At 38.9% G+C, this 27,375-nt stretch overlaps 1 protein-coding gene across 1 annotated transcript in view; it reads right to left on the bottom strand.

Moving 5' to 3' along the window:
* Nucleotides 1–22,137, bottom strand: part of col27a1 (collagen type XXVII alpha 1 chain) — an 80,436-nt gene extending 58,299 nt beyond the window's left edge. The window contains exons 1-4 of the mRNA XM_023338353.1: nucleotides 21,734–22,137; nucleotides 16,680–16,750; nucleotides 11,142–12,640; nucleotides 7,371–7,424 (exon numbers count right to left, since the gene is read on the bottom strand). Coding sequence (XP_023194121.1) covers nucleotides 7,371–7,424; nucleotides 11,142–12,640; nucleotides 16,680–16,750; nucleotides 21,734–21,786 — 1,677 coding nt within the window. The 5' untranslated portion in view covers nucleotides 21,787–22,137. The remainder of the gene's footprint in view (nucleotides 1–7,370; nucleotides 7,425–11,141; nucleotides 12,641–16,679; nucleotides 16,751–21,733) is intronic.
* Nucleotides 22,138–27,375: the final 5,238 nt, after the last annotated feature.

Genomic DNA, 27,375 nt, shown 5'->3' with positions numbered 1-27,375 from the left:
GCATGTTAATGACTAATGCTGACAGTCCAATGTCACAGACTTGCGAGTTTGAACTTCACCGCAGATCTCTGTGTCTGTCTGCGCTGGCAGATTATGAGGAGATGGACAGAAACAGAGCAAGATCAGTCATGGCAGCATGTTGGTAATGTGAACCCTCACAGTCTATCCAGCACCCCCACCCCATGGGAAGGTTCAGCAAAGAAACTTTGGGATCCAGGGAACGAATCTATAACTGCTTTTGGGTTTGAGCTGTTGCCTGCAGACAGGAGCGTGGGGGGTGGGCTGCAACAACGCTCATCAACCCGTCTGACTGTCTGCTTTCAGGAACCCTGAGAGAGTCCTTCCTGTTGAATTTCTGACCTCCCCCTTGTTCTCTGCATGTGATGTGGCACCTTAAGGCCCCTAACCTATCCCAGTTCAGGGGTCAAGGGTTGGCTGTGTTGGTTGTAGAAGAATAGCCATGAGTGCTTTAGGAACTGGGTCACTGGATTTTGTTGGGGTCACTCCAAACAAACAACGAGGCTTTAATGGTCGAGGTCTGATCAGCTGCATCAAAAGCCGACACCAACTGTCAACTAGACTCTCAAAGACCCATTTTTTCCAAGTGAGAGAAAAGAAAAACATTTTGGGGTTTGGAGTTGACTATACAGCTCCACAAAAATGCCCTTTGAGAAAAATTCAAAAACAGACGTTTTGGTTTGGTGCAGACAAGACTGCATAAATCCGTTCTGCTGTAATTTATCGTTCTGTCAGAAACTGATGACAGTTTTGTCTAGACCACCTAAGGCAGAAAATTTACTTATATTCAAGAGATGTTCTGTTTTTTGCACAACATTTCAAAAGATAAGATTACTTCCTTATGATGTAGAGTCAATATCAGTTTTTTTTGCCAAATCATTCCTACTCCATCAACTTTTGCCAATTTTGACACTTTATTCCACAAAAATCCAATGTACAGTATCTCACTGTGATTTTAAGTAACAGACCAACAAAAATGCAATAGAAAGGAGAATACATGTTTTTCAAATATTTTACAGAGCATTTGTGTTCTACCTTTTAACTTTGAAATCCTAAAACAAAATAAAATGTAACTATTAGATTTTGTTTTAGTCAGAACAGGTGGACTTGTTTTTAGAACTCATCTACTTAATAAATAAAGTTCACATGTGAGTTATTTAATCTCAATATAAACACAACTGTACCATGGTAAGGTCTGCTCACCAGTGAATAACAACTGCAAACCTAAACTGATCTTCAATGCATCTACGGCATCAATCAAAAAAACAATCCCAGAAGCCCATCGTAACTCTGGAGGAGCTGCAGAGATCCACAGAAATATAGAGGACACAGCAACAATTCGCAAGAAGATGCTCTGATCAGATTAGATCCTAAAAGAATAACATGCAGGTTTGACAATGCACCACACCCTGACCACATCGCTCCCACAAAGTGTGACTTAGTAGTGGCAGAATCATGCTGTGGGGATGTTTTTCTTAGGTAGGCAAAGAAACGTGGCTGGAGTTAAATACAAAGCAGTCCTGGAAGAAATATTTTGAGACTCTGAAAGATTTATGTCTCTGTTGAGGCAACACACATTTTATATTTCCATCTGATCTGTCACAAAAAAATTATTAAAGTACATTACAGGTTGTGGTTGTAATAAGGCTAAATTTGAGGGGCTGTACGATCTTGTTGCTAGGCACTGGAAGTCCAACCTACTTCATTTATAGAGGACTTTTTGTTTCCTATTAATTTAAGGAAAAAATGCTATTAAAGAAATAGAAATCCTTTTCACAAGGTGCAATTGTTCTCTTCTAAATGCTGTGATGTTTTAAAGATCTTTTCATCCCACACACTTCCCCTTTCACCCTTGAGTTTGTGTGCAGCTGGCATTCCATGGGAGGCGGTCTGTCCACACAGCATTAAGGAACGCTGTTGTGCCCTAAATAAACTTAAACAAACAAGGCACGTTAGAATTACATGTTTCAAAATTAAACCAGCGGCTTACCACAGGTTGGGCAGTGCACTAGCGGGCATGGGCTGGCACTGGGGTTCAGTTGTATATGTTCTTGTTTCTATGTAGTGTGCCTTTCTCTTACAACAGGTGTCTAATTAGAGAGCACTAGGGTGGAGCACATGTCAGCTGAGGGCTACTAAATAAAAAAATAAAAATAAACCACTATTCAGTGAACAGGGACTCAGGGGCGTCATTGTGGTTCTTATAAAAATGTTCCTATGCAACACATTCTTTGTGGACTCCAAACATTCATATTCACATCCTTTCAGCTATTCTTTCCTCATTCTGTCTTATTGCAAACCAGAACTCTTTCATCAATCTGACTGAACAGAACAAGCGGACTGGGTGACTTCTGAAGATGGGACTGGATTTTATTTAGTGGTGTCAGAGCAAAACGGAGCATGAATACAAACCAAACTTTTCAGATTTATTGTAGAAATAAATATTCCACTTCACCTTCATACACTACCCACACAAAATACATACAGTTTGTGAAATGACAAAATGTGGAAAGGTTCAAGGGGGTGAAAACTTTTGTAATGCACTACACTATATGTTATACAACTTGGCTAGCTGAGTGACATCACTTCTATCATTACATTCTTACGCAGAGGAAAAAATAGGCTATGCAACAAACAGACCCTGGCTAATAAAACACACTTCAAATGCATAAAAAGGCATCGTATTAAAGATAAAAGAAGTACTCTGTGGTATTGGGCCAAACAAGACTCTATGGGACAACATCTAATGACCTAACATGAAATAAAGAGAGCATGCGAAACCACTTGATGTCCTGATAATTACAGATTGTGAACCGGACATGTACACAAGAGAACATTTTCCTCGAGGGGAAACATTTCACTGTTCGTTAGAGATTCAAAAGCGTGTCTAGCCATTGTTGAATGAGAGGAGTGGAATTCTCAGCTTAATAATGTCACGTAAATTACAGCAGCAGACTGTGTTAATGAGCGGCTTTACCAGCCAGTTTCAGAGGTAAATACATCATACACCGAGCCGAGGTCTGGACAACTTAAATTCTAAGTAATCTAACACATTAGCACAATAACAACAGTAAAAGCTCATAAAAGCCACAACACGTCTGAAATTGATGATGGAAAAATTTAGATATTTATTTGCCCAAATGTAAAAATGTATGAAGGTGCTAACAGGGATTGCAAAAGTTAACAACTAGAAAGTGGTTGTGATTTTTATTATCCTGAAACATATTAGTCATTTTCCAGCACAGGAAGCCTTATTCACAGTTCAGAGGATTATTAAGACTCTCAAAAAGCAGATCCGTTGCCAAGGGAAATGGTCCCAAACATCCTTGAAGGCTGGTTTAAGAATGAACAAAGCTGTCTAGCATAAAATTTTAGAATAGCCCCTCAATCAGACCTATTGAAAATGTATTGAAAATGTGTTGAAAAATTGGGACCATGTCAGGACACCAACAGATTTAAATAACTCCACCAATTTTGATAAGACCGTGAAGCCTGAAGTTTGTTATTGGCTACAAAAGCAGTTTGGCATCTCTGTGACTTGCTCAGGAACATTTATCCAAATGTTAGTGAGGGTGTAAGTGTACATTTAAAACTCTCTGTCTTCTCTGGAGTAGAGAAAACCCACAATAAGATAAGACTTGTGCACCCAAGTCTTGGTTTTAAAAAAAAATATTTTTGTTTGTTCTATGATCCTTTCCTAAAAACATAAACAGTTCAAATGCATCAATAAAAGCCAAAGATGACTGTGACAATCTTACTAATGATGAGTTTATGTAAACCTCTGACCGCACTGGTCAGATCTTAAGTTTTTCTAATTTCTTTGTGTTCAAATGGGTGGAGGAAGGTTTCAGGGATTTATTTAAGGACAGAGGAGTGTTGTGCATGAGCAAGCTTGAGTAAAGACGGGTGATGGAGATTTTCTTCCTATGAGACAAAGACCCCTTTGACCCATGAGGCTCCAGACAACTCTGTGCAGGCACTGCCCGAGACAGATACCGGCCTGTACACCCATGAAGCATCCACTTTTCCTCTCACACCCTCCTACCATCCTCATCATCGCACACCCACAAACACGCCTGGAGGAAAAGGTCGGATTGGTCATTCATGGACACCTTGCAAAGCGTCCAAGCAGACATTTGTTACTATGACAACGGCATCTCACACTCACATGTGCCAGACCAGAGGTCAAGGTTCATGGGTGACCATTCTGGGGCTCAATGGGCCTCTGTGTGTTATCATACAGAACTCCAGTAATCCAGGGCTAAAGAAGGTCGGGCGGAAAAATGATGGAGAAGTTCACTCTCCGGCTGACCCCCAAGAGTAGAAGCTGTGTTTTCATAGCTTCCACTCAAAGCTATGAGTGGTGAAATATAAATATATCAATTTATATTTCACCACCTGTAAGCTTGAAGCCTAGAGCTGTTATTTGGAGTTGATTATGTCCCTGATGTGGTGGATCCCATTCTCTAAATGGAAACCACACGTCCATCTGGTTAAGAGGCGTGGCTTTTGGAGAGCATTTGTTTGCGCAAAGTATGTGTTTCCATCTGTGTAAATATGTGTACATGCATCCATGTGTTAGCACACACACTTGGCAGCTGCAGTTGAACTTGATAAATGATTTTGTTTACAGGAAAAGCTCCATGATTGGCCTTACTCTCAATATAGGAAGGCCATAAACACAGATGCATACATCTATGCTTCACAGTGTGGGATTAGTGCAAAGGCATGTACACAATCCCATGTTGTAACGTCATAAATAAAATGGCGTGAGGTCAGACATTGTGATGTTTGCAAGAGATCCTTGTATTTGCAAGAATTCCTTGTTAAATTTGCACCAAAATCATTGATACTTACAAGGAAAACTTGACTTTCATTCTTTGCACTTTGCTAACCCTGCATTAACATTTAAAGATGAAGGGTGGAAGCCAGGGCAGGAGAAAGCAGCTATAAGAATTAGTCAGGTACATATAGACCATTAACCCGCACTCATATCTGTGGTGGAGAAATAGAGATCCACATCTCAGGTTAGAGAATACGTTTAAGGGACAATGGTAAGTTGCTTTGTGGAGGTGTATGGAAGGCAGTACCATCTGACCTTTTTGTTATTTTGCAATGGAACCTGAGAAGTCGATCTGTGGTGGATGGAGATAAATGCAGAGAAATTCTCAAAGAAAAACTCTCAGAGGGTGCAAATGACTAGAGAGGGGAACGGAGGCTCTCATTCCAGCAGGATAATAACCCTAAAAGATGCAGCCGGAGCTCCAATGAAACTTTCCGTTTTGTTGATGTGGTGTTTTTGTAATTTGTAATTGTGCTTCATAAATGTTGTAGTGTTTTTGTAATTTGTAATTGTGCTTTGTTAATGTTGTGGTGTTTTTGTAATTTGTAATTGTGCTTTGTTAATGTTGTAGTGTTTTTGTAATTTGTAATTGTGCTTTGTTAATGTTGTAGTGTTTTTCAATTTGTTGTTGTGTTTTTGTAATTTGTATTTGTGCTTTCAATTTGCTGAAGAAGTTTGCACCTCAGGGCCACCGTACTACTTTCACCAGGCAAGAAGAGATCTTAACCAGCAATGATTCTATTCATTCACAGGGAAGTGGTCCCTGCTATTTATTTTCATTATGATATTGCAGTAGATAAATATGCTATATTTACATTTTGTTGTTATATTTGAAAACACTGCTGAATTTCAGAAAGCACAAAATATTGGACTCTGAATTACACTTGGTCTGACTAGATTTCACTGCACTGAGGAGGCATTTCTAGCTCAATTAAAGTTTAATTTACCTAAATGTGATTTGGATCATAAGCATTGCTTATCTGAGATGAAATTGTGGGACTTTAGGTTTAATTATCTCTAATGAACCCAGAAAAAGACCTTCTTATCCTCCTATACTTTTATTCATAATAAGGTATACTCCAGAGTAAATTCTAGAGCTTTAATGTTGAAATGATCTGAGCTTTCTTCTTCCGTAAATATTTTAAAGTAACCTCTAGCATAAAAAACAAACAAACCACAGAGTCAGTAATCTAAAGAAGAAAGATCTGAGCCATAAAGCTCTATGTCTTAACCCTCACCTATGGTCATGAAATATGGAAAGCGAGACTATGAATACTAGCAACTGAAATGATGTTCCTCTGTAGGGCGGCTATGCTCAGCCTGGTTGAGTCCTACATTAAGGGAACTTGGAATAGAGCTGCTGCTCCTCCACAGTGCACTGAGGTGGTTCATCTGGCCAGGATGGATCCACTGAAGGATTTCTGAGCAGGTCCAACTGGGTAGAGACCCCAACACAGATCCAGATCATACCATGGGCACAATCCATCCCTTCCTGCCTGGGAACGCTTTGGGATTCCCCAAAATGAACAGAAGAGGGATGTCTGCATTTCCCTGCTGGACCTGTTACCTCTACAACCCAATCTTGGATAAGTGAGAGACTACGCATGGAGGGTTGCGTTTTATTTTCATGTGTTTTTTGGGATTTTAAACTAAACACCATGGGACAATTTTGAGATGCTGATTGCACCGGCAGGAAAGTTAAAGAGTTTACCTGGTTTAAAGCAGCTCTTTCGGAAAGGGGAGAACATTTTATTGCAAATGCTCTCACAGCTGTTCAGGCAATTTACTAAAAGCTACAATTCTTAACTCTAATTGTGCCACTAGTGGAAAAAGTGAGTTATATACAGTAAATATTGGCACAACACCTCATTAGAAGAGATTCAGATGTTGTAAGAATATTTCCGTTTTTGACAAAAGTAGTAGAATATGGTTGTCCAAATTCTCCACCAACTTTTAGAAACATTTCCAAAACCATGAGTCACAAGGAGAATCAAAGGAGGTGGAAGGACATTCACTAAATTAAGACTCTTGAATGAGACTACATCTGATTAACTGGCTTGGAAAAATTGGGCCTTCATTTGTCTAGAGCGGAATTCCTACAAAGTGTCCGTGAGGCCTGCTGCAACAGCTCAGTTGGGAGGAGAAAGTCCAGTGAAGCCATGTGTTTTATGTCTGTGTACTGTGCTTTTATTAGGCATCCTGTGGCACAGATATGCTTTTGAATGGTCGTCTTTATAGCAGCTTTCCTGTTTATGCTCAAGAGTGAGAGATCAGCACTCGCAGCCTTGTGCTGAACATGGTCAATCCGCCTGCATAGGAGAACTTTGTCTGCAAGCATGCAAAAGAGCTTGCGTGCATCAGCTGCTCAATGAGAGGGATTTAAAATGATGTGGGATCTAGCTGCTTCAGCACAGACATACATCCTTTGCTATCATAATAAGCTATGCAAGAATGTGTCAAGGAATGACACATAGAATATGTCTAGATGTGTTTGGTCAGCCAGACTTACCCGCGGACCCCTCTTGCCTGGCAGGCCTGGTTTCCCTGAAGTTCCTGGCCGTCCCTGGAGAGAGGATTTTCAATCAGTGCTCCATGCTGACATACCAAACAAACAGTCTCTTTAGCACCCCAGTAGTTTTCTACAGTCATATTTGTCAAATCCATCAGCTCAGGTTTTTTGAGGGGTTGCACGTTAAATGGTTCTGCTATGTGTCAAAAAAAGTGATCCTCTTTCCCTCTGAAGTAATTCAATCTCCGGGTGATAAGAGTTAAAACGTATTTATCAAAACCATCAGAGCCCAAGCGGCAGGAAACTGTAGAAAGACTAGAAATAACAGGTCATTTCCTGCGCCACTCAATGCCTCTGTGTGTCTCTTCCAGGCTTCTGCTCATTCGTTTTCTTTTAATTAGAAAAGAGGGACAGGAGGAAGGAAAACAGAGCAGTGGCAGCTGCTTTGGCTGACATAAGGCCTGTGGATCTTATGATTAATATTTCATATACTGTAGATGCTCTGCATTTAAAAGATATCCTCAATTTATCTTCATCACATAAATTAAAATAACAAGTTTCCTCATTTTAGTGTCAGACATCCAACATTTAAATATAAGGAAAAAAAACTTCATTTTTACATCTCCTGAAATACTTAACACTCACAACTGTATGTTCTGAAGTGTACATTTATGTTCACATCAATTTCATCTTCAACTGATTTTATACCTCTTAAAAATATAACTAGGGTTGCACCGAATGCAGTTTTCAAGCTAATCACTGTTATAAGACGATTGGCGATCTGCTGATTCCTATTTTATCCAGTTTTGTTTTTAATTGACACTGTGTTGTAAGGTCAAAACACACCATCAGTGCAACTGCTCCAATACAAATATAGCGACAAAGTTGCTAAGCTGGCAATGGTGTGGGTGACTTTTGTTTAATTGCACACATGCAGATGTGACCTGGTGGGCAGGTTAGTCAGTCAGTAATCAATCAGCGAAAGGAGACAGTGGCTAGTTTTCAGTCCTTTGTGGGGGCAGATAAGATTGCTGGATAACATCAGCTTCAAATTAATTCATTGAAAGCACTTGTGGTATGTGCATAAAACACACCTTTCCACAGACTTTGTCTCTTTCAGTCCTTCATCTTCATCACTAGGGACAAGACTATAGAACTGGCAGAGACTACTGAAGATGAGATAGTAAAGCTAAAGCAAAGCAATGAAAAAATAGGAAAAGACCATCAATTGGTCTGGAACATTTGGAAAGATCTTATATTATGGGGTGCAGATGATCATGAAAAAAGTGAGGGATCAGCCCACAACCATTTACCTTGGAGAAACTTATCCAAGATCTCAAGATATCCACGACTGGATTGTAATCTTGCAAACCTCATATGTAAGTCAGTTTTACATTTGCCAGCAAACATTCAAAGTACTGGTTTTAAATCCTTACTGTCCTTCATGTTTCCCTGCCAGAGAAGGCTTGGAAATAAGAAATGTGCAATCAAAATCAAGCTGTTTTTGGCATCAACACTACTCACTCTGTTGGGAGGAAGAGAAATGCTGAATATGAAGAACATCATTTTCACAGTTACGTATTTAAATGGAAATATTATGCTTTGGCTTTCCTTTTTTTTCTCAATAAGGGTACAGGATGACTTTAATGCATCCTGTAGTCGAAGGAGCCATGTAACATAAAATCATGGAGGATACTTTTCTATCCTCAGCCAGAACACAGAAAGTGGGTTGTGGAAGGGTATTCCAAAAAGAAAACGAGTCAAAACACCCTGCCAAAGAGACACCACATTAAGTACTAGGAGGGGTCTAGCCAGTCTCATGACCTCAATGTAATAGAAAATTTGAGGAGAGACCTGAAATTTCAAGTTGCCAAGTGGCAGCCAAGAAACCTAAAAGATTTAAAGAGTTTCTGTACAAACGAGTGGGCCAAAATCCTTCTTGAGATTTTGAGCAAATCTGGAGACCACAAGAAATGTGTAACTACTGTGACTGCCAACAAAGGTTTTATGAAGTCTTAGGACATGTTTTGTTGGAAATCAAATACTAACCAAGGTAAATTCAGATTAGCTTCAATATAATTCATATTATTGGTTGATATTCTTCCTCTCCACAATAAAATGAAACAGCCATAAAACCAAAAATTGTACAAAAGCAAACTGGGCCTAAATGTTTATTTAAAGCACTTTTTGCTGTAAGATTTAGTCAAATTAAGTTCTCTTGATTGCAAGAGTATTTAAGCTCTAGCTGTTTAAATGTCCATTAAAGCTGGCAGACGACTGAAAAATGAAATCAATTGCCACATAACCAAATTCAATTTAAACACATGGCCAGTACATTAGCTTAACAATCTCACTTCCAGCAAATGTCAACTTATATGCCATATGAAATAGATTCAGCTGCACAACTAAGGTTACGGGAAATATTTTCAAAGCAGTAGTAAAATCTGAGACATTAGTCAGAATTTGAGAAAGTGGTTTAAAGAAGATTTATTTGAAGAAATTACCTTTGCTTTGCTAAATTAAGCAGACAACAGTAACTTGTTGTAGCCAACATAGTGTAAATTTTCTTTTTTAATGTTTACTTAACATAAAATACACTGGTAATTCCCTTTAACCCTCTATGGCATGACTTTTTATTTTTGTGGGGAAGAAATATTTTCCTGCATTCTTTGGGAGCTTGGTGGTCCCTAATTACATGTCAATCATAAAATCGGACTCTGACACCTCCTGGAACCAGATTTGGGTTTGTTGCCTCAGGGTAACATTGGTCTAGAACACCAAGATTGTCTACACTGATTATGAGAAATGAAATACAAATCAAACAAAAACTATATTCATAAAAGAACTATTTTTTGGACAAAAATATGCCAAAAATCATGCCCCCCCAAGAAATAAAATAAAGGAGCAATGTGAGGTACAGCTATGTGGTTTGTTGCCTGAGGGCAACGCCATGCCATAGAGGGCTAATCTGTCTATCCCACAACTTATGCCCTGTTTGGAGTACATTGCATCAACAATACGAAAACCACAGATTACTTATAAAAGCTAAAAAATAAACAAAAATAAATAGTAGTATGCACACATTAATGGTTAAGAAGTAGTTTCAGTGTATCTGCAAAAAACAGAGACCTGGAAGTAAGACATTACTTAAGCTGAGTGGTCAGCTGTAATGCAGACAGATTCTGAAGCTGAGTGTGAACTGACCTCTTGAAAGGGTTAAGCTGGGTTTCAGCTTCAGGCGACACACTGAAGGCCTGACCTAACCTTGTGCGTGTATTGAGAAACTCAGTGTTTGCCGACTGCTTTGACCTTCAACCTCGATCTGAAAGGGGCTTAGTGTGACCTTGACTAGCCTTCTCTAACAGAGGAATCTGGTCAAGAGATGGCAAAGCGTGAAACGCAGCACGTCACAACCATCCTGGATGGTTCAATGAACAAATGAAGGAGAACGTACGGAAGTAAATTAGAAACTCTTGAACTGTTTAAGACAACAGAAAATGTATTTAGAAGATTTTCTATTTAAAGTGTTAGTGTTTGACTTAAATGGCATCTGTAAAAGGTTTTGACATAAGTTTTGACAAAATACAGAACCGACTGGCTTCACTCTATTGTGACTTTTTTTTTCTTTCGTTGTTTTTTTTTTTTTTTTTTTCTACTTTTATGAAAGGCCACCCAGAACCAGCAAAAGCGAACATAAATGGGATGTCCTTCTCAGTTTAATTTACCTGTTTATGGTACTGCTTCAAATTAAGGGTGAACAGATGTTCTTACCGGTGGGCCAGGATCTCCTTTCTCTCCCTTTGGTCCTGTCAGCATTGAGAACTGTGTTGGTGGCACCTCCCAGCTCAGGAAACCATCAGTGGCAGGTGGCGTTACTGTGTGGTCTGTAGGCTTGGTAGGTCGAGGAGTGACTGAAGCCTTGGTAGTTTTGGGTTTTTTTGTTGGCTTGGCAGTTTGTTTAGAAATTGGTTTTGGGGGCTTAGCAGTTGTAGTTTTGGGGACTGTTGATTTTGAGGACTTTGCTTTGGATAGTGTTGGTTTAGAGGGGGTAACTTTGACATAATTTGATTTGGAATTGGGCAAAGGAGCTTTGGATGGAGAAAACTTAGACTTGGGGAGTATTTTCTTGGGTGTTGTGGGCTGTGGATGGTTCAGGACTCTAGCTTGGTCTTGTAAAACAGTGTCAATTTTGGTTTTGGGGGATTTGGTGGCTGGAGTGGTAAATTTCTTCTTGTCTGTTCTTGTTATAGTCTCTTTTGGGTTGCTTTGTTGAGTAGGCTTTGGTGGTGGTGTGGGCTTAGCAGTTTTGTGATCTGAAGCTTTCAAGTTTGGGGTTGGAGATTTTGCATGCGGCGCTGGTGTCCTGAGTGGTGCTGTTACAGTTTCAGTCTTGGTTATGGAAGAAGGGACGACCAAACCCAATTGGGATGTGGTTGGCATCACAGTTACTAGCAGGGGAGTGGGTGTGGTTGTCTGATTTAGCTTTTTTTTATGGGTTGGGGCCACATACCTGACAGCTGAGGCAGCAGCGGCGACATTCCTGGCAAGGCTCAACTTTGTGGTCTTCCTTGCGGTGTCTGAACCACCATGCTTAGGGACAGCAGGAGTAGCTGAAATGTTTGTTACTCTTGGTAGAATAGGCAGTAAAGGAGAAAGGTTAGGCCTGTAAGTGTCAGCTTCCCTGCATTGTTTCTTAATGTATTTGCAGTAGTTGTGAGCTGCCTGTGCAGAAGGGACCAGATCAAACTGGCAAATTGCTCCTTCAAAGTATCCTGATGCTTGGTGCTGGCTTGACTTCCCCAGCAAGAAGGAGCCCTGGAGTTCTGGAGCCAGTCCCTCCTCACTGCCCCACCCAAAGTCTGCCTGGACACTCTGCTCTCCGCAGGAGGCATATAGAGTCACTGTCTTTCCATTAATTCCCAGTGCCAACTGGTGCCACTGGCCATCATGGGGCTCATAGGGCAGTGTCACTGAGGTGTTCAGTCCTGTGTGTAAGACAAGACTACCTGGTACAAGCTGCAAACCAAGAAGGAGCTTCTTGTTGCTTGAAAGCAGAGTGAAGAGGAAAGCACTGTTTACACGATGTGAGCGTACACTCAGGACCAGTGCCAACTTGGGCCAGATGGCCGCTGGAAGAACTGAGTGCAATGGAGCCTCAATATGCGCCCTCTGGTTGAGGATGATCCCTGCTCTGAATGGAATGACCCCTTCTGGCACAGAACGTGACGGCTTCTGTCCTTTAAGCCCCAACTTTTGGAGGATATCAACATCTGGGAAGAAAAGAGAATGCAGTGTTAGTCATGCATGCCTGTTGCTATGTACTCCATTTATTATCTAAACAGCACGCTAAGTTTTAATGTTTAGAACGAAGAATACATTAGTGTTCTGTGTAAACCTTTTTAGATCATTCTTTGAGATTTTGCTTTAAATAGATTGTGTTACATTACAATTTTGTTAGGATACAATGAGCACCATGGTATGGAATGGCACCAAAACATGAAGGCTGCAGAAGAGCAATCAAGTTTACAACAGTTTTATAGTCTAATAAAAGACTTATCCTACCTTGTGTTTTGCTATTAACTTTGCACGGATATTTACATTATTTACATTTCTACATCTGCAGAAAGAACTCCTACCCACTTCAAAGTGTGTTAATAAAAATAGATTTTGAATAATGTACTAAGGTTGATAATCTTTGATAAAGTATGAAGGGCTAAACAAAATCCTTCACACAGCACAGTATAGATTTATCTTATGTTGCAGTAACTCAGTCTCACACTAAAACATTTAGAAAACCCATTCTTTAATTTGACTAGACTAATTCAGTGTGCGATATAACAAATGTTGCATTTTTTAAATAAATCAAAATTATCTTTTACATTTTCATTACGTATCAATGGCTCTCTGTTTCTCCGAGTCCTAAGCAAAATTTGAAACGAAGGTTTTTTTTTTTCTCAGTCACTCTTCAGAATGGGAAAGACCATAGAACATTTACATTTTCGATCACAAAATGTGATTCACAAAAAAGGAAATAGCTTTTAAAAAATGACTCACTAAAATATTATTAATATCACCAAAAATGATTAAAAACACCTAAAACTTGAACAAAAGCTTTTCCTTCCACATCTTATCATCTATTTTTTTAGGTGTCAATACTTGTGGAGTGTGCTATATATAGTCAACCTACTAGAATATGAAATAACTTTACAGATGCATCTTATTAACAAAACAAAGCATAAGCATGTAAACATATCACACACGAGCTACTTTGTAAGACGCTTTCAGCTTAACACGGCAGGGTAGTGAGACTATTTTGATTATTTTACCTATTGTCTTGGTCACTGAATGGGCAGTTTCAGCAATGTTCCTCAAAACAAAGTTGTTTTTTTCTCAGTCTTATTCCATAAGCCACTTGTGATGTCTTAAACGGCTTTAAGTGTGGCCACAACAGTAACATGTTTCCTGTTTTAATGGTCTGCAAATTGTCAAAGGAGCAGCCTGACATAAAATGTGATGCAATGTCTGTAAGTGTTGGCTCTAATTTTAAACTATGTTGCCCACAGCATACATGGCTTGAATTACGCCTTATGTAATTAACTAGCCGGTTATTTGAAATTCAGCTGCTTTGAAGCTAAATAAAAAAATAATAATCTGCAAATGTAGATGTTGAGACTAAACCAACATCTTTCTGAACTTTGCATGCATGTCTAGGAATTCAACTGCATCCTAAAGGGGTTTAAATCTTTCTTTTTTAGTCTTAATAGTCAGCACATTTTGCCACAAGTGAAAGAGAACTACTAAATATTAAGGTACTGAGTGAAATTGACTGCAGATTCAAATGAAGAAGTATGTAAAATTAATTTCCAAAAAGCGAGCTATAATGTGTCTTGCAAAGGAGTACAAAATAACATTTTGTTTGGTTTTATTTGAACACTTACATCTATCCCATAACCTGGAGGATTGTGCAATAATTTTCCATATTTTAAATTTTTTAGTGAAGCAAAGAGAGACAGCTCTGTAACTCTGAGCTGTTCTAAGGAATTTGCTATAAATGTGCCAGTGTTATTTACAGTTCTGTAAGAGAAATAAGAATAGACTAGAGTCAATACTATCAGTTCAAAGCTTTAAACAATAGATTTTTGCCACAAAACCTCTGAATGATCCATCTGTATTAATTAAAGTGTAATATCTATAAATACGCTGTGTATTTTGAAGACAGTAGCTTACTTGCAGAACCGAATATGTTACATTTAAAATTAAATATCAAATGATTATCTTTGGAAAGCCTGATATATTCATTTCACACATTAAATTATCCCAGTTGGATTGTTGGATGTGAACACAGGATGATTTGACTTGCTTTAACCAAAATAACTTAAGGTCATTGACTGAGAGTGTGTTTTCTTCAGATATTTAGAACTGAGCACACTATCTCCCTCCCTGGAGCCAGAATACAGTCTGCAGCTTTTTATACAGCTTTAACTCAGTCAGCATTCAGTCTCAAAGTAGCCCCAGCTTTCATCTTCCCAATGACCTGTGACCCACAGGATCTGCACTATCTTTATTGTCCTCAGGGTAACTCAGTCTGTTTAATGGGGACATGCACTTAGAAGAGGGATGAGTTGCCTTAATGTGCAATGTTCCGGAAAAGCATTGCTCATAAAATCTTTGTCTACAATAAAAACATTCGGAAAAATGATTATGTTCAGACTTTTGAATTGCACAGTAGTAGACAACTGCTGAAAGTTATAATGCAGTGTGCTTTTATTTTGTGGAGAGAATAGACCTAAGATAGGGAACAGTTGCTTTGGTGCAAAAAGAGTTTTTGCATTTAAGAGTTAAAGAAAAATCTTTCAAAATAAAGGTTTAAGATGTCTTCACAGTCTGGTTTTCTAAAGCTTTTCTTGCCTCAAAACATAAGGACTTCATAAAATAGAACTAAGGAATACACTGAGTGTATTGTATACTCATCCTCAGTAAATTTTCCTCTCTGTGTGGTCTCTTTGGCAGCAAGGGACAGCAGGACTTGGCAGTAAAGCAGGGCATGCATTAAATGTAAAGTAGATACTAATGTTTCCAAAGTCTTTATTTAACAAATTATACTATTACAGGGGCATAGTGTACATTAACCCAGTGGTTTTACAGCATAGCATATGTGTTTGAACGTCAGCGTGTCAAGCACATGGCGAGAGCTCATAGCATTGCTCTGTGCCAACTCACTAATGTATCACAAATAGAAAAACCAAGGGTCTACACTTTGTAATTTTATCCGCTGTAGAGAATGAAGTCATTTATTCTCACTCAAGAGATCTCCCCTCAGCTGCCCTTGAGCACTGTAGTGTGAGCAGTTATGATTATTCTCATTCTTCATATTCTCATATTTTTCTTTCAGCTACTAAAGCTGAAAAGTCAATAAAAGATGCTTTTCCTAAAGGTTGTAATCTATCTCAGTCAGAATATATCTGTAGAAACAACAACCGGGCTGCACAGCGTGAATTAAAAACATCTTAGGAAAAACATATAAAGCAAAAGGCATAATTTTTCCTCAATTAAAAAAAAAATCTTTACAAAAAAAAAACATAAAAAATGTTTTACTTATAGGTCTATGAATTAAGAATTAACAAAAAGGCTAAGTCTTACATAATATAGTTTTTTTCTATATGGGTGGCTGGGTGATGATTTACTGGAGTAAATCTAGAACTCCTTCAGCAAGGAAAACCACCAAAAAGTAAATTGACCTGTTATTAACAGTGTTGGTTCCTGGCAAGAAAATCATAGGTTCAAATCTCAAAAAACGTTGCATCTTCTCACAGTGCTTGCATGGTTTCTTTCCAGGTACTGTGGCTTTCTCCAAATGTCTTAAATGATGCATGTTAGGTCAATGAACCACTTTAAATTACCCTTAGGTGTGGGTGTGAGTGTGAATGGTTGTTTGCCCTCTAAAACAATGGTGTAGTGACCTGTCCAGGGCGTAGCTACCTCACCTCTTGCCCTCTTGACTGCTGGAGTTATGTAGCTCATAAATGTGAAGTGAAACACAAGGTTTTTTATAGTTAAAATGTTCTAATCCCATTTCTTCCTTAAATTTGCTTCCTTTATCGATTTGAACTACGATTATCATAGCAACAGTTGCCCCAAATTCACAAAGAAATCTTGTTATGGCTTTGAACTCTCCACGGCTTTATTGAACAGGCAAAGGATAACTACAAAATCACCTCAGTCTTGCATATTTTTCCTTTTGCATTAACCTTTTTGAACAAACAAAGAAAAGGAAGATGTGAAATGAATGGAGATGAACAATAGTCTTACCTTCAGAGTGTACTTGTGTAAGTCCCAGGTAACAAGTACAATATAAAACTGTACAGAGCAATAGGGCTCTCCTGATAAAAGAAAGAAGAATAGCGTTAGAAAAGGAAAACAGTTACAGTATGTGGAGTGAGAGACTTTCTTTCATTTTCATTTGATTAAAAACATCCAGAAACTGCAGGATTTGATGAAGTTTCAAATCCTTCTTTAAAGATGGTTTTAGGTTTGATAATGCGGAAACATGCAATTGCAATCCAGTTAAAATATTGTGAATTTCTTAATAATCTTGCATCTTCTTTTTCATCACCGCAATATTTCAACAACTTTCTCTGAGCTGTAGCATCTTTGTCACTGATATTTATATGAGGTGTGGGCACCAATATTCTCAAAAATTATTACATCAATATCAATCAGTATCGCTCACATTGCAATGTTGATTGTCATTTCATATATTGTGCAGCTCTAATTGGCATTCGAAATGTGAATTCATAATAAAACTAATCGGATTATTCAAGTTCCCAGTTGGAAATGCAACCAGAATGTTTCCAGGATTGAAATTTTGACCAGGGGAGTTCCCCCCCACCCCCCAAAAGTCCAGATTATCAAATACATCAAGCAGAATAAAAGCTGCAGGTATAAACTATGTATCAGCATCTCTGACAGCTTCCCACAATTAGAACACATCAATGGAATTAAAAATGACATCAATCCGATCTTAAATGTGTTCCAGTCCTAGGCTCGTAAACCAGTGGAGTTTCCTAAGCGATATACTTAGAGAACAGCCTAACTATAATTAGAATTACATCATCAAACACTGAGTCAGCATAGCCATTTAGACTTATTGTTGGAAGTGCAAAGAAACTTCTTAATTCAGCTTTCAGTAAGTTTTGGATGCAAGGGATCGTCCTCAGACTTGCTATCTTTAGGAGTCACTTTTAGACTTTTCTCTTCAGACAACATCTTTCACACACACACGCACACGCGCACGCACGCACGCACACACGCACACACGCACACACGCACACACACACACACACACACACATCTGAAAGCCTCTAAAATGACTAACCTTGCTTTGCGCTTCTGTAACTATTCAATTTCATTCAAAGTTAGTAGCTAATATTTAGACCAGGATCTTCAAAGCGGCCGTGACACAATTACATTGCCATGTGTGCAGGTGCATTAAAAAAAAAAGCTTGAGAGGAAATGAAGGAGATTTTGTGGATCGTGAAATCGTGTCACATCTTTTAGGTGTGTGTGTCACTTTTCATGTTCCCCTTATCAGAATTTTACATACATTTGAATCAATTTCAATTCATCACAGCTTTGATATTCATTAAGAATTAATCACATCTTTCTCACTTATTATAATTCATCAAACATAATCATTACAGATCATTACTCAGAAATACATTTCAGAAAGTTATTTAGTGATTACTTATACCCATATTACCAATTGTATTCACACATATTCAACTTAATTATTATTTTAATCAAATCACAAGATTGCTTTATTTCTCTCAGGCCTTTATGCACCTTTTCTGCGTGTACCTGGAAAGATCTCACAACCCCATGCCAGTTTTCTTGACAATGTTGGGATTATCAACTTCTGCTAAATCAGGATAGGGTAGATTACTCCTTTCTTGACATCAATGGCTTGTGTTACCTACTGTATGTTCTCCATCTTTAGCGATTAAAGGACTACCTGTGAGTTATACTAAACTGCTCGAAAATAAACAAAGCAGTTAGCAGTAATAATCAAAGCCAGCCGTTTCATATGTTTCAGTTTCTCTATCCAGTATTCAATAAGATAAGGTGAGGTCAAGTAAGATTATCATTGGTTCATTCCCGTGTTATTTGAACAATAGTTGTATAAAGGAGTATTCTGCAGCAGTGTGAAAGTTTCTAGTGAAAATACTATTTTTCACGTTAAAGGAATAGTGCATTTGGCAATCAATAGAATATTTACAAAGAACACTTCTCTGTTGTCATACTAATACAACTACCGTCAGTTCAAGGAGCTGTGTTACTCGGAAACCCGGTTTACAGCACAAATTCAGATATTATCCTGAGATTAATGTTAACATCAAACTAAAACAGAATCTTTAACAAAAACAACTGTCAGCAACTGAGTTTCCATGGGAGTAACAACGGGAAGCAGGATTCTGCAAAAGCACTTAGAGCTCCTCTTTGAAATCCCCCCCAAACACAAACACACACAGGGCCGCAGGTTGTGGGTTTTGGAGGCAAAAATGCAACCGTACACTTATCCAATAACTCTATTTTCCCAAACCAATATGCATTCACACATGGAGCTAAACAAAAATATCTCTCTCAGCAGTTTCTACAGGGCCAGGTGTGCAGCAGAACCTAAAGACTGGCCCATGTTAGTTTTGAGAGCTCAACAGGAGGACCAAGCTCTAGTGACAGGCAGGGGAGCCACTGTTTACCGCTGGGAGTCATCCAGACACACATGGTCACACACACATTGGAGGAGGAAATGTGTATAGCAGCTGTGCCCAGAGGGCCACAGAGTAGCAGACAACCAGGGTTCCAAATACAGAAATGTGGGAAAAAAGGTAATGGAGGTCGCTGTCTTAAAATGTATTTACCTGCACTACCTCTGACAAAGAGGTGTCTCTGTGTTTACAGGAGTCAACAATTAGTCTAAGCATTGACGAGCATCAGAATTCCCTTCAGACCTGGATAATTATAATCAGAGTATGTGTGCAACATGTACAGTTATGGTGTCTGCGTCTTCTGCTCTTCCAGCCCCTAGATGCTAATAAAGATTCATCACAACCATCCCCACACACAGCTGGCTGTGGTTTTCACAGGATGTGTGTGGGGGTGTGTGTGCTTGTGTCTAGGTGTGTGTGTAATCTCCATGACTCCAAGATAATTACAGTCTAATTTTGTCTTGTCAACTGAGAAACCCATCCTCTGAAATCGAGTCACGAATGCACAGGTTGTTGTTCAGTAAAATCAGCTCTCGCTTTATTCCTCGGGCCATTTGCATCTGTGGAAACTGGAACAAGTTTACCCAGGAAGCAGCATTGTTTTCCTTGGCTTCTGCTTGTTCAAAATTCTTAGTAGCTTGTTTAGGTTTCTATTAGCGTGCTTTAGAAGTGCCTGTGACAGGTAGGGATTTTCCTTTTGTACAGCATTTGAAGTTTTTTTTTTTTTGAAATGAGGCAAAGATTGGAAAGGCTAACATCAGTACATTCAGACTAGTGTGGTTTTATTGCTGCAACCATGAGCAATGACATGACTCGCATTGGAAATTCTACCGTAAGCTGAGTGGACAAAATGCAAGATGGATGAGTAATGGCTCCTATGATGTTATCCAGTAAAACAGACAATGATTTTTATGCTATTTGAAACTTCTCTTTCGGAAGCAGACCTAGTCGATGAAACTTAATTATTACATACATATTCCTTTTGTGTTTTTATAGTATCCAAGTGATATATGTAATTTTAACAGTGACTAATAAAGCTTACATTCCTGGTGGACACTAAGTCTGCAATGGTTTTACTGTTACTGTCTTGAAACCTGCACTGTTTTTCTGCAGACATCAGTTGAAGGTTGGTTTGTTGCAGAAGGGAGTTGCAGTCGGGTGGATTGGGTGGAGGCGGGAGTGTACAGGTTAGACACAGAAAGCCCAGTGTATGGTTTCCATTTCTGTTCATGTGTTTAGACTACTGACTGATTCCATGCAAAGGTTTCCCAAAGGAGATCCTTTCGCACACGCACACACAAGTACACACACGCAGCGGAAAATTCCTATAAATGACTAGACACTAATGACACTAATGTGAAGGACACTCACACCTCCATCATCAGGTCTGTCTGTGCTCACTTGTTGACTAATTTCAGTAATGACCTAATTCAGTCCTGAAAATGATGGATAAATACCTGCAGACCTAAAGGCTAGGAAATTCATTGTAAATTAGACCTGAATTTGATTTTGCAACTAATTCTCAGGGCTAAAATTGAGTTAACCCCCCCAAAAAACAATTACCTGTACAAAAGCTATTAGATAGAAAGGGCGACACCTTGTGGACGCCTACTGAAAAACAACACAGGTAGATTGCTTTTATTGCGCAATTACATCAGCAGTAAGAAAGGGCAAAGCATTTGTGGATGAAGCTCAACAACTTGTTCTGACGATTGAACTGTGATCATCTTTTTGTTTTATTAAAAACCATAAACGTGGTTACATCCCTGAAGATAATTAAAAAATAATAATAACTTAGAGCAAATAGCGTAAGAAGAGAAGCATGCATGTCCTAAATATAGAATGAATGAATGAATGAATGAATGAAACTTTCATTCATAGCTAGAACCAGTCTATCTGTGGACATTTGCAGCCTATTTTCCATCACAATTTCAACACTAATTCCAGATTAAATGAGCACTAAGGTTAGTTTTAATGGTATTTTCTTTAAAGTACTAATGCATTATTGGCAGTGCGTAAAAGTGGCCGCTTGGAATAGCCGGGAAAGTGGAAAATATTCGACGGCGCAGAGGATGCTGATGAGCCACTCATTACATTTGATAGGTCCTAATAATTGCCCCTCTTTACCCCCCTGTGTTGTCAGATGAATCAGTTTAGCTAATCTTGCATGAAAGACTGAACCATTTACCTTTTCCAACATTAAAAACAACAACAACAACAAAATAAACATGTAAACGTGAAACGTAAGAATTATACAAGTATTGCGTAACTTCCATGTTTTATTTTAATAATGACTTAGATTAACTAATTCCTGCTGCAACACTAAATGCATCACGTTGATATGTGCTATGAAAATGTCTGATTAATATTCAGAACCTCCTTTGACCCCATGCGGACGTCAATCCTGGACCAAAGCAAACCGGTATCACAGGTAAGCGCATCCGTGTGTCTGAACGGATCCCACAAAAGCATCAAACACACACACACACACACACACACACACACACACACACACACACACACACACACACACACACACACACACACACACACACACACACACACACACACACACACACACAAAAAAATCTTACTTACTTTGTATCTAGATGAGAGGTTCTGCAATCTCTCCTTCGGGTGCCTAAATTCATTTGTATTCATTTGTCCTGCCAGTCAAAAACCTGATCCGTTAATCACAGCGTGACTCCTTTGCGAGGGGGGCAGAAAACACCGGCCGCCGTTTCACGCATTTGACAATCTTGAAATGAAGTTCCAGACATAAAAAGTCATGCTGAGCTGCCTGTCAAGCTCGACGTAGAATCCTCCTGGTTGTCTTGTTTGACAAGAGAGAGTTTCCAGGTTGCGATCGTCTGGCGATATTCCCTTGTGGCTCATTCATTTATGCCGATCCAGATTGAGGGACGCTGCGGCCGGTGAGGAAAGCTGCGTGGGTTCTTCTCAGCGGGGTTACGGAGTCAGAAGCGCTGGGCTCATCGCTTTCCTTTTTAAATAGATTTTCTGAGGGTAAAAACGATGGCAAACGAACCGCGCAGCCAGGTGTCAAGTTACAAGCCCAGCGGTTGGAGGAAGCAACTACACGCCTCTTTCTCCAGGGGGTGGCCACATGGATTCTGTCCCAAAAACTCTGGTTAACCATATGAATGAACCACGGTGACAAAGTTGGGCTGGATGGGCACCGAGTGAGGACGCGCTTCCAGGGCGCACAAAGAGGGTCTATCCGTAGCTGCACATGAGGCTGTCAAACTGTGATGCCACTGGTGGTCAGCTGGTGTTTGAAATATTGGGTTATTTTATTAATTAAAGTCTAGAAATAAAACTTATATACAGATTTGTTCCGCTTAGAAGAACACAGTGCTGTGAAGACCTATTTTCTCCCCTTAGAGGCCGCTTTATTTTTATTTGTTTTAATTGAATGCTAAACATAAAACTCCTGGTACTACTGTTAAGTCATTAATGTTTTTTTGTTTGGTTTTTATGACCACACCTAATTACAGTCAGATTTGGTGAGTCAAGAAATCATTAAAAAAATATATTTATCAACATGCCTCAATCCAAATTACTTTAAAAAAATACACGAGAATCAAACACGTTGACATCCATTGCCCTGGAAAGGCCATTTCTAAAGTCTTGGGATTCCAGAGAACCACAGTGAGTACCATTATCCACAAATGGAGAATACAAGACATAGTGGTGAACCTCCCTAGGAGTGGCCAGCCAGCCAAAAGAGCATGTCAACCACTCATCTGGGAGGTCACAAAAGAACAAAGAGCATCTAAAGCCCCAGAGGCCTTACTTATGATAAATGTGTGTAACCCAACAGTGAGAAAGAGACCAGACGAAAATGGCATTAATTGGATTACCAAGATCATATTCATCGTGGACTACAAATAAACATAAGCACTTGTCTGTTAGACATTTGGTTTACATTGTTATGTATTTGAGCTTCTTGCATTTAGAGTTGTATTCTTTAGTCTTCTGTTTCTAGGTATCTGTTTTATTTTCCCTGCTTACATGATCACCTCTCTGCTAAAAGTTAATGAGCTAGTCCGTTAACTTGCTGCTGCTTAACTTTGTTGTCTGTTGGTCTAAGTTTTATTTCCCTCCCTGTCACCTTTTTTTGGTCTTTGGACTCTGGACTTTTTATAGGAAGATTCAGCTTCACTTATCAAATATCCTTACTGCATCCACCATCACATACCATATCTGCATCTGATCCACCACACTATAGCATGACAATTGCACATGTGCTTTTAAAACATTACCTTGATATTTCCCAATATTTGGGGGTGAGGGAGGTCTGCAGTCTGTGGACTGATGAGACAAAAGACACACTTTTTGGACAATGTGTGTGTTAATCACTTAAAAACCACAACTAAAACTCCAAAAATATTTCTGAAAATATACATTGTTGTAAATAGTCAAGGGACAACAGATGCAAATTAGTTCATGCTATAATCTGGTGCAGCACATCAGATCATGACATTTATGTTTGAGTTGTACATTGTCCCTTTTTAAATGAAGTTTATCATTAATATCAAAAAGAGATTCATGTCAAAGATGGTGGTGGCATTGTCAGTGTCTGGGGCTAGTTTGCTTCCTCAGACTTGCAGTAATTGATAGAATCCCAAAAAGTGCAGAGAGAATCTGTTGGATTATGCTCCAGAACAATGGGTCATTGCATATGGCTAATGCTAGATACCTGTTGTTGCTGCCAGTCTTGGTACAACTATGTTTAAGGGGCAGGTTGATGTGGATAGCCTTTTCCCCTTTAATACATTCATTTGAATGTGCACATGCACACCCAGTGGCAAATACTCCTTCAATAAACTGTATATATTCAAGCATATATTTCTGCAAATTTTTACTCAATACAGAAAAGTTGACCTACTGAAAACTGTTCATGTACTCATTTCCCTCTTAACACTAGACAGTATTAGACTCTCCACAGGAACTGCTTGAACACTTTAGGTCAGTTTTGCTGGCCACTCAAACACAGGGACACCATGAGTGAATAATATGACTTTCCAAACCATCACTGACTGTGGAAGTTTCCCTCTCGACTTTCCAGAAAGTCAGATGCCGTGTCTCTCCACTTTTCCTTTTAAGACTCCAGGATTTCCAAATGAAATGCAAAATTTACCTTTATCTTTATCCTTACCCCAGCTAATAGATTTCTGATGTAGTTTCTGATTCAGGAGGAGATGAGTACATCATGAACACATGATGTACTCTGACTCCCATCCACATCTTATAAATCTCCCCCAAAGTTTTGAATGACTATTGCTTTGCAACCCTCTCAGGTTAAATGTGTATCTTTTTTTCATAAAACTTTCAGAATAGTTTTTATTCAGTATATGGAAAAGTTGAGCAACTTTGGGTTAGTTAAGCTCAAGTGACAAAAACTTGTAAAGGAGATATTAAAAATTTTCATACTTAACAATTAGGAAATGCGTCTACAAAAATATTAAAATAAGGAAAACTGTACCAATTTACAGCTAGGCAAATAGCCTATTTTCAGCTATTTAAATAGACTATTTGCTAAAATTAGTTGTAGCAAATATATTTGTACCTATTTATATAAGTATTGAACATAACGAAAAATTTAAAATATCAATATTTCAATAACATAATGAGTTTACCTTTTTGTGAAACTTAATCAAATGGGAAGCATTTTTAAGAAACATATATTTGATTGGGCTCCATCAAATCACAATTTTAATATTCTTCAAAGTAAGCCCAAATAAAAATCTACTTAGATGGTACTTTAACCAAAGAGATTAAATTGGGATGACGCCTAGAAAGGGAGAAATTAAAGTTTAACTCTGACTAAATGTTAGCACTCCGAGTCTTTTATTACAGCAAAGACCCAGATGAAGGGTGTATTCTCCAAAATTAGTGGATAAATAGCAAAGAAGGCGACACGTACGTACGTCCTGCTTACTTTTTGAGCTGACTGGCTGCAGGCATTTTGAACTGAAAGGTTGTCTTTAGTCACACAGTGAAGGTAAGGCTGACAGGCTGTCTCAGTGTTGGTGATCTTCACTCGTTTTGACCTCAGGCTGATGGCCAGCCGGCCACAAGGGTGGGTGATAATGGACACAAGTCATTAACATTTAGTTTACAGGCCTTCACACACACACACACACACACACACACGCTGGGCCTTGTGTTTCAGTACTGGGTGCCACCTGACCCTCCCATGCTCTTCCAATGAGCCACTCTGCCTCCATCTTCAAAATTACAAACTCTGTGCTTGCTAGTGCGCTCACTGCCACCCCTTAAAGCAGCTTAATTATGGTCATTGGCACCAAGTATGAAAGCTCCCTTTATCCCCCCCACGCTCCCGAAATAGGTCCTCATCGAAGCTCACAGGCAGCCCAGATCAAACGCTCCCCATAGGGAAGGGGTCATTACTGGTACGCAGGGCGGACACAACCCAATGGGTGCTGGGCCACGCCTTGAGCCCAAATTGCAGCCTGGGCCTGGTGAGGACACAAGCCTCTTCTTTGATGAATGACAAGGGTAACAGCAACACAGCCTGTTTGGATACCACTATTTACAGTCGACTATGTGCTGTACATACAGATAAACATCCAATAAAGTGTTTTGCGGATTTGAAGCAAAGAAAACTAGACGCTGGGCTTGGTCGAGTGTTCACAAGTTTCTCATGGTTTATATTTATCTAAATGCTGGTGCTGTTTTAAATAAGTACCGTGCCTAGCTCAGAGGTTGAGCGGATGTCTCCTAGTTGGGAAGTAGTCAGGTCCATCCTTAGGCCTAATCTGAGAGGAAGTATCAGATCTGTCTGTGTATGAGTGAAAATAGAAACTAATGCATATCTACAGTTATATATAATAGAAAGTGTGCATGGATATGAGGTGGGCGGATTGATCCAAAATATCGATACCAAATCGGTATCAGTATCGGATTGATACTTTGTTGTTATAATTGTCGGACTGTTCCCTCTTGAAATTTTGTTTTATTTTTGTATTGTAGTTTCTCAACTCTACTGCAAAAAATTAGTTGTGATTTGCTCTCAAATGATAATTTTTTGCATTTGGTTTATTTATTTAAAAAGAAAAATCGCACAATTAAAATATTCGATAGACACCTATAAACTTTGTCCAAAAGCTGTCCTAGATTTGAACAAAATAATTTACAGGAAAAACCACAAAAAAACCCTAGTAAGGTCAAACTTAGTAAAGGTCAGAAGTTTGATGATATATCAAACTTAAGTAACAAGTTAGTATTGGTATTGCTACTTGCTACTTGGTATCGGATCAGTACCAAAATATGCATTATTGCATATCTCTAGTCTAGGCTTTGCAAAGAATGCTGAAAGAATGATTTTTGTATGTTAGGATTTTAGGTGATAGATAAACCCATTCTATTACACATATAACACATATAAGACAGGTGTGCAGTGGATGAAAATGATGGTTGCTTTTAACTATGGTTTATTAAAAAAATATAGAAGGTGTTCTATGTATTTGTTTAGCTATCTTTACATCAACTCTGAGGATGCTTCCCTAACCTGCTGAAGAACAGTATCCCCACAGTTGATTCTGACACCACCATGTTTCTTTGTAGGGATGGTGTGTTCAAGGTCAGGGAAAGGGTCAGTTTGCATGAAATGCAAACCAATCTCCAGCCAGGTCTTTTTTTGATCAATCAATCAATCAATCAATCAATCAATCAATCAATCAATCAATCAATCAATCAATCAATCAATCAATCAATCAATCAATCAATCAATCAATCAATCAATCAATCAATCAATCAATCAATCAATCAATCAATCAATCAATCACAAAACTCCCAGAAAACTTTAACAAGACTGAAAATATGAAAGACACGTCATTTTAATATAGCTTTTTCTACTTGGGTATAGAAAGTATGCTAAATTACATACTGTATGTATTAAGTCATATTATCTTTGTTCACATACTTATCTTTAACCGACTTATTTTAAATCCAATTGCATAAAAAATAACATAATGCCACCCAACAAATAAACATCGTGTAAATACAGCCCCCTCTGTGTACATGAATTTCCATGGTAGGCATTTGCAGAGGTTACCAAGGTGGCGGCACGAACCCAGACAGTGCTGTCTCTCTCAGCTTCACGGAGCACAAGAAGACTGTTCATACAAGGAATGAGTGTGAAACTGACAGTGTGGAAAGCACGCAGACGTGTGTGTATGTGTGTGGAGTGTCTC

The sequence above is a fragment of the Xiphophorus maculatus genome, chromosome 8 (assembly GCF_002775205.1).
Source record: "Xiphophorus maculatus strain JP 163 A chromosome 8, X_maculatus-5.0-male, whole genome shotgun sequence".
In the NCBI taxonomy this organism is placed as follows: Eukaryota; Metazoa; Chordata; class Actinopteri; order Cyprinodontiformes; family Poeciliidae; genus Xiphophorus; species Xiphophorus maculatus.
This window is presented reverse-complemented; position numbering and strand designations above follow the sequence as displayed.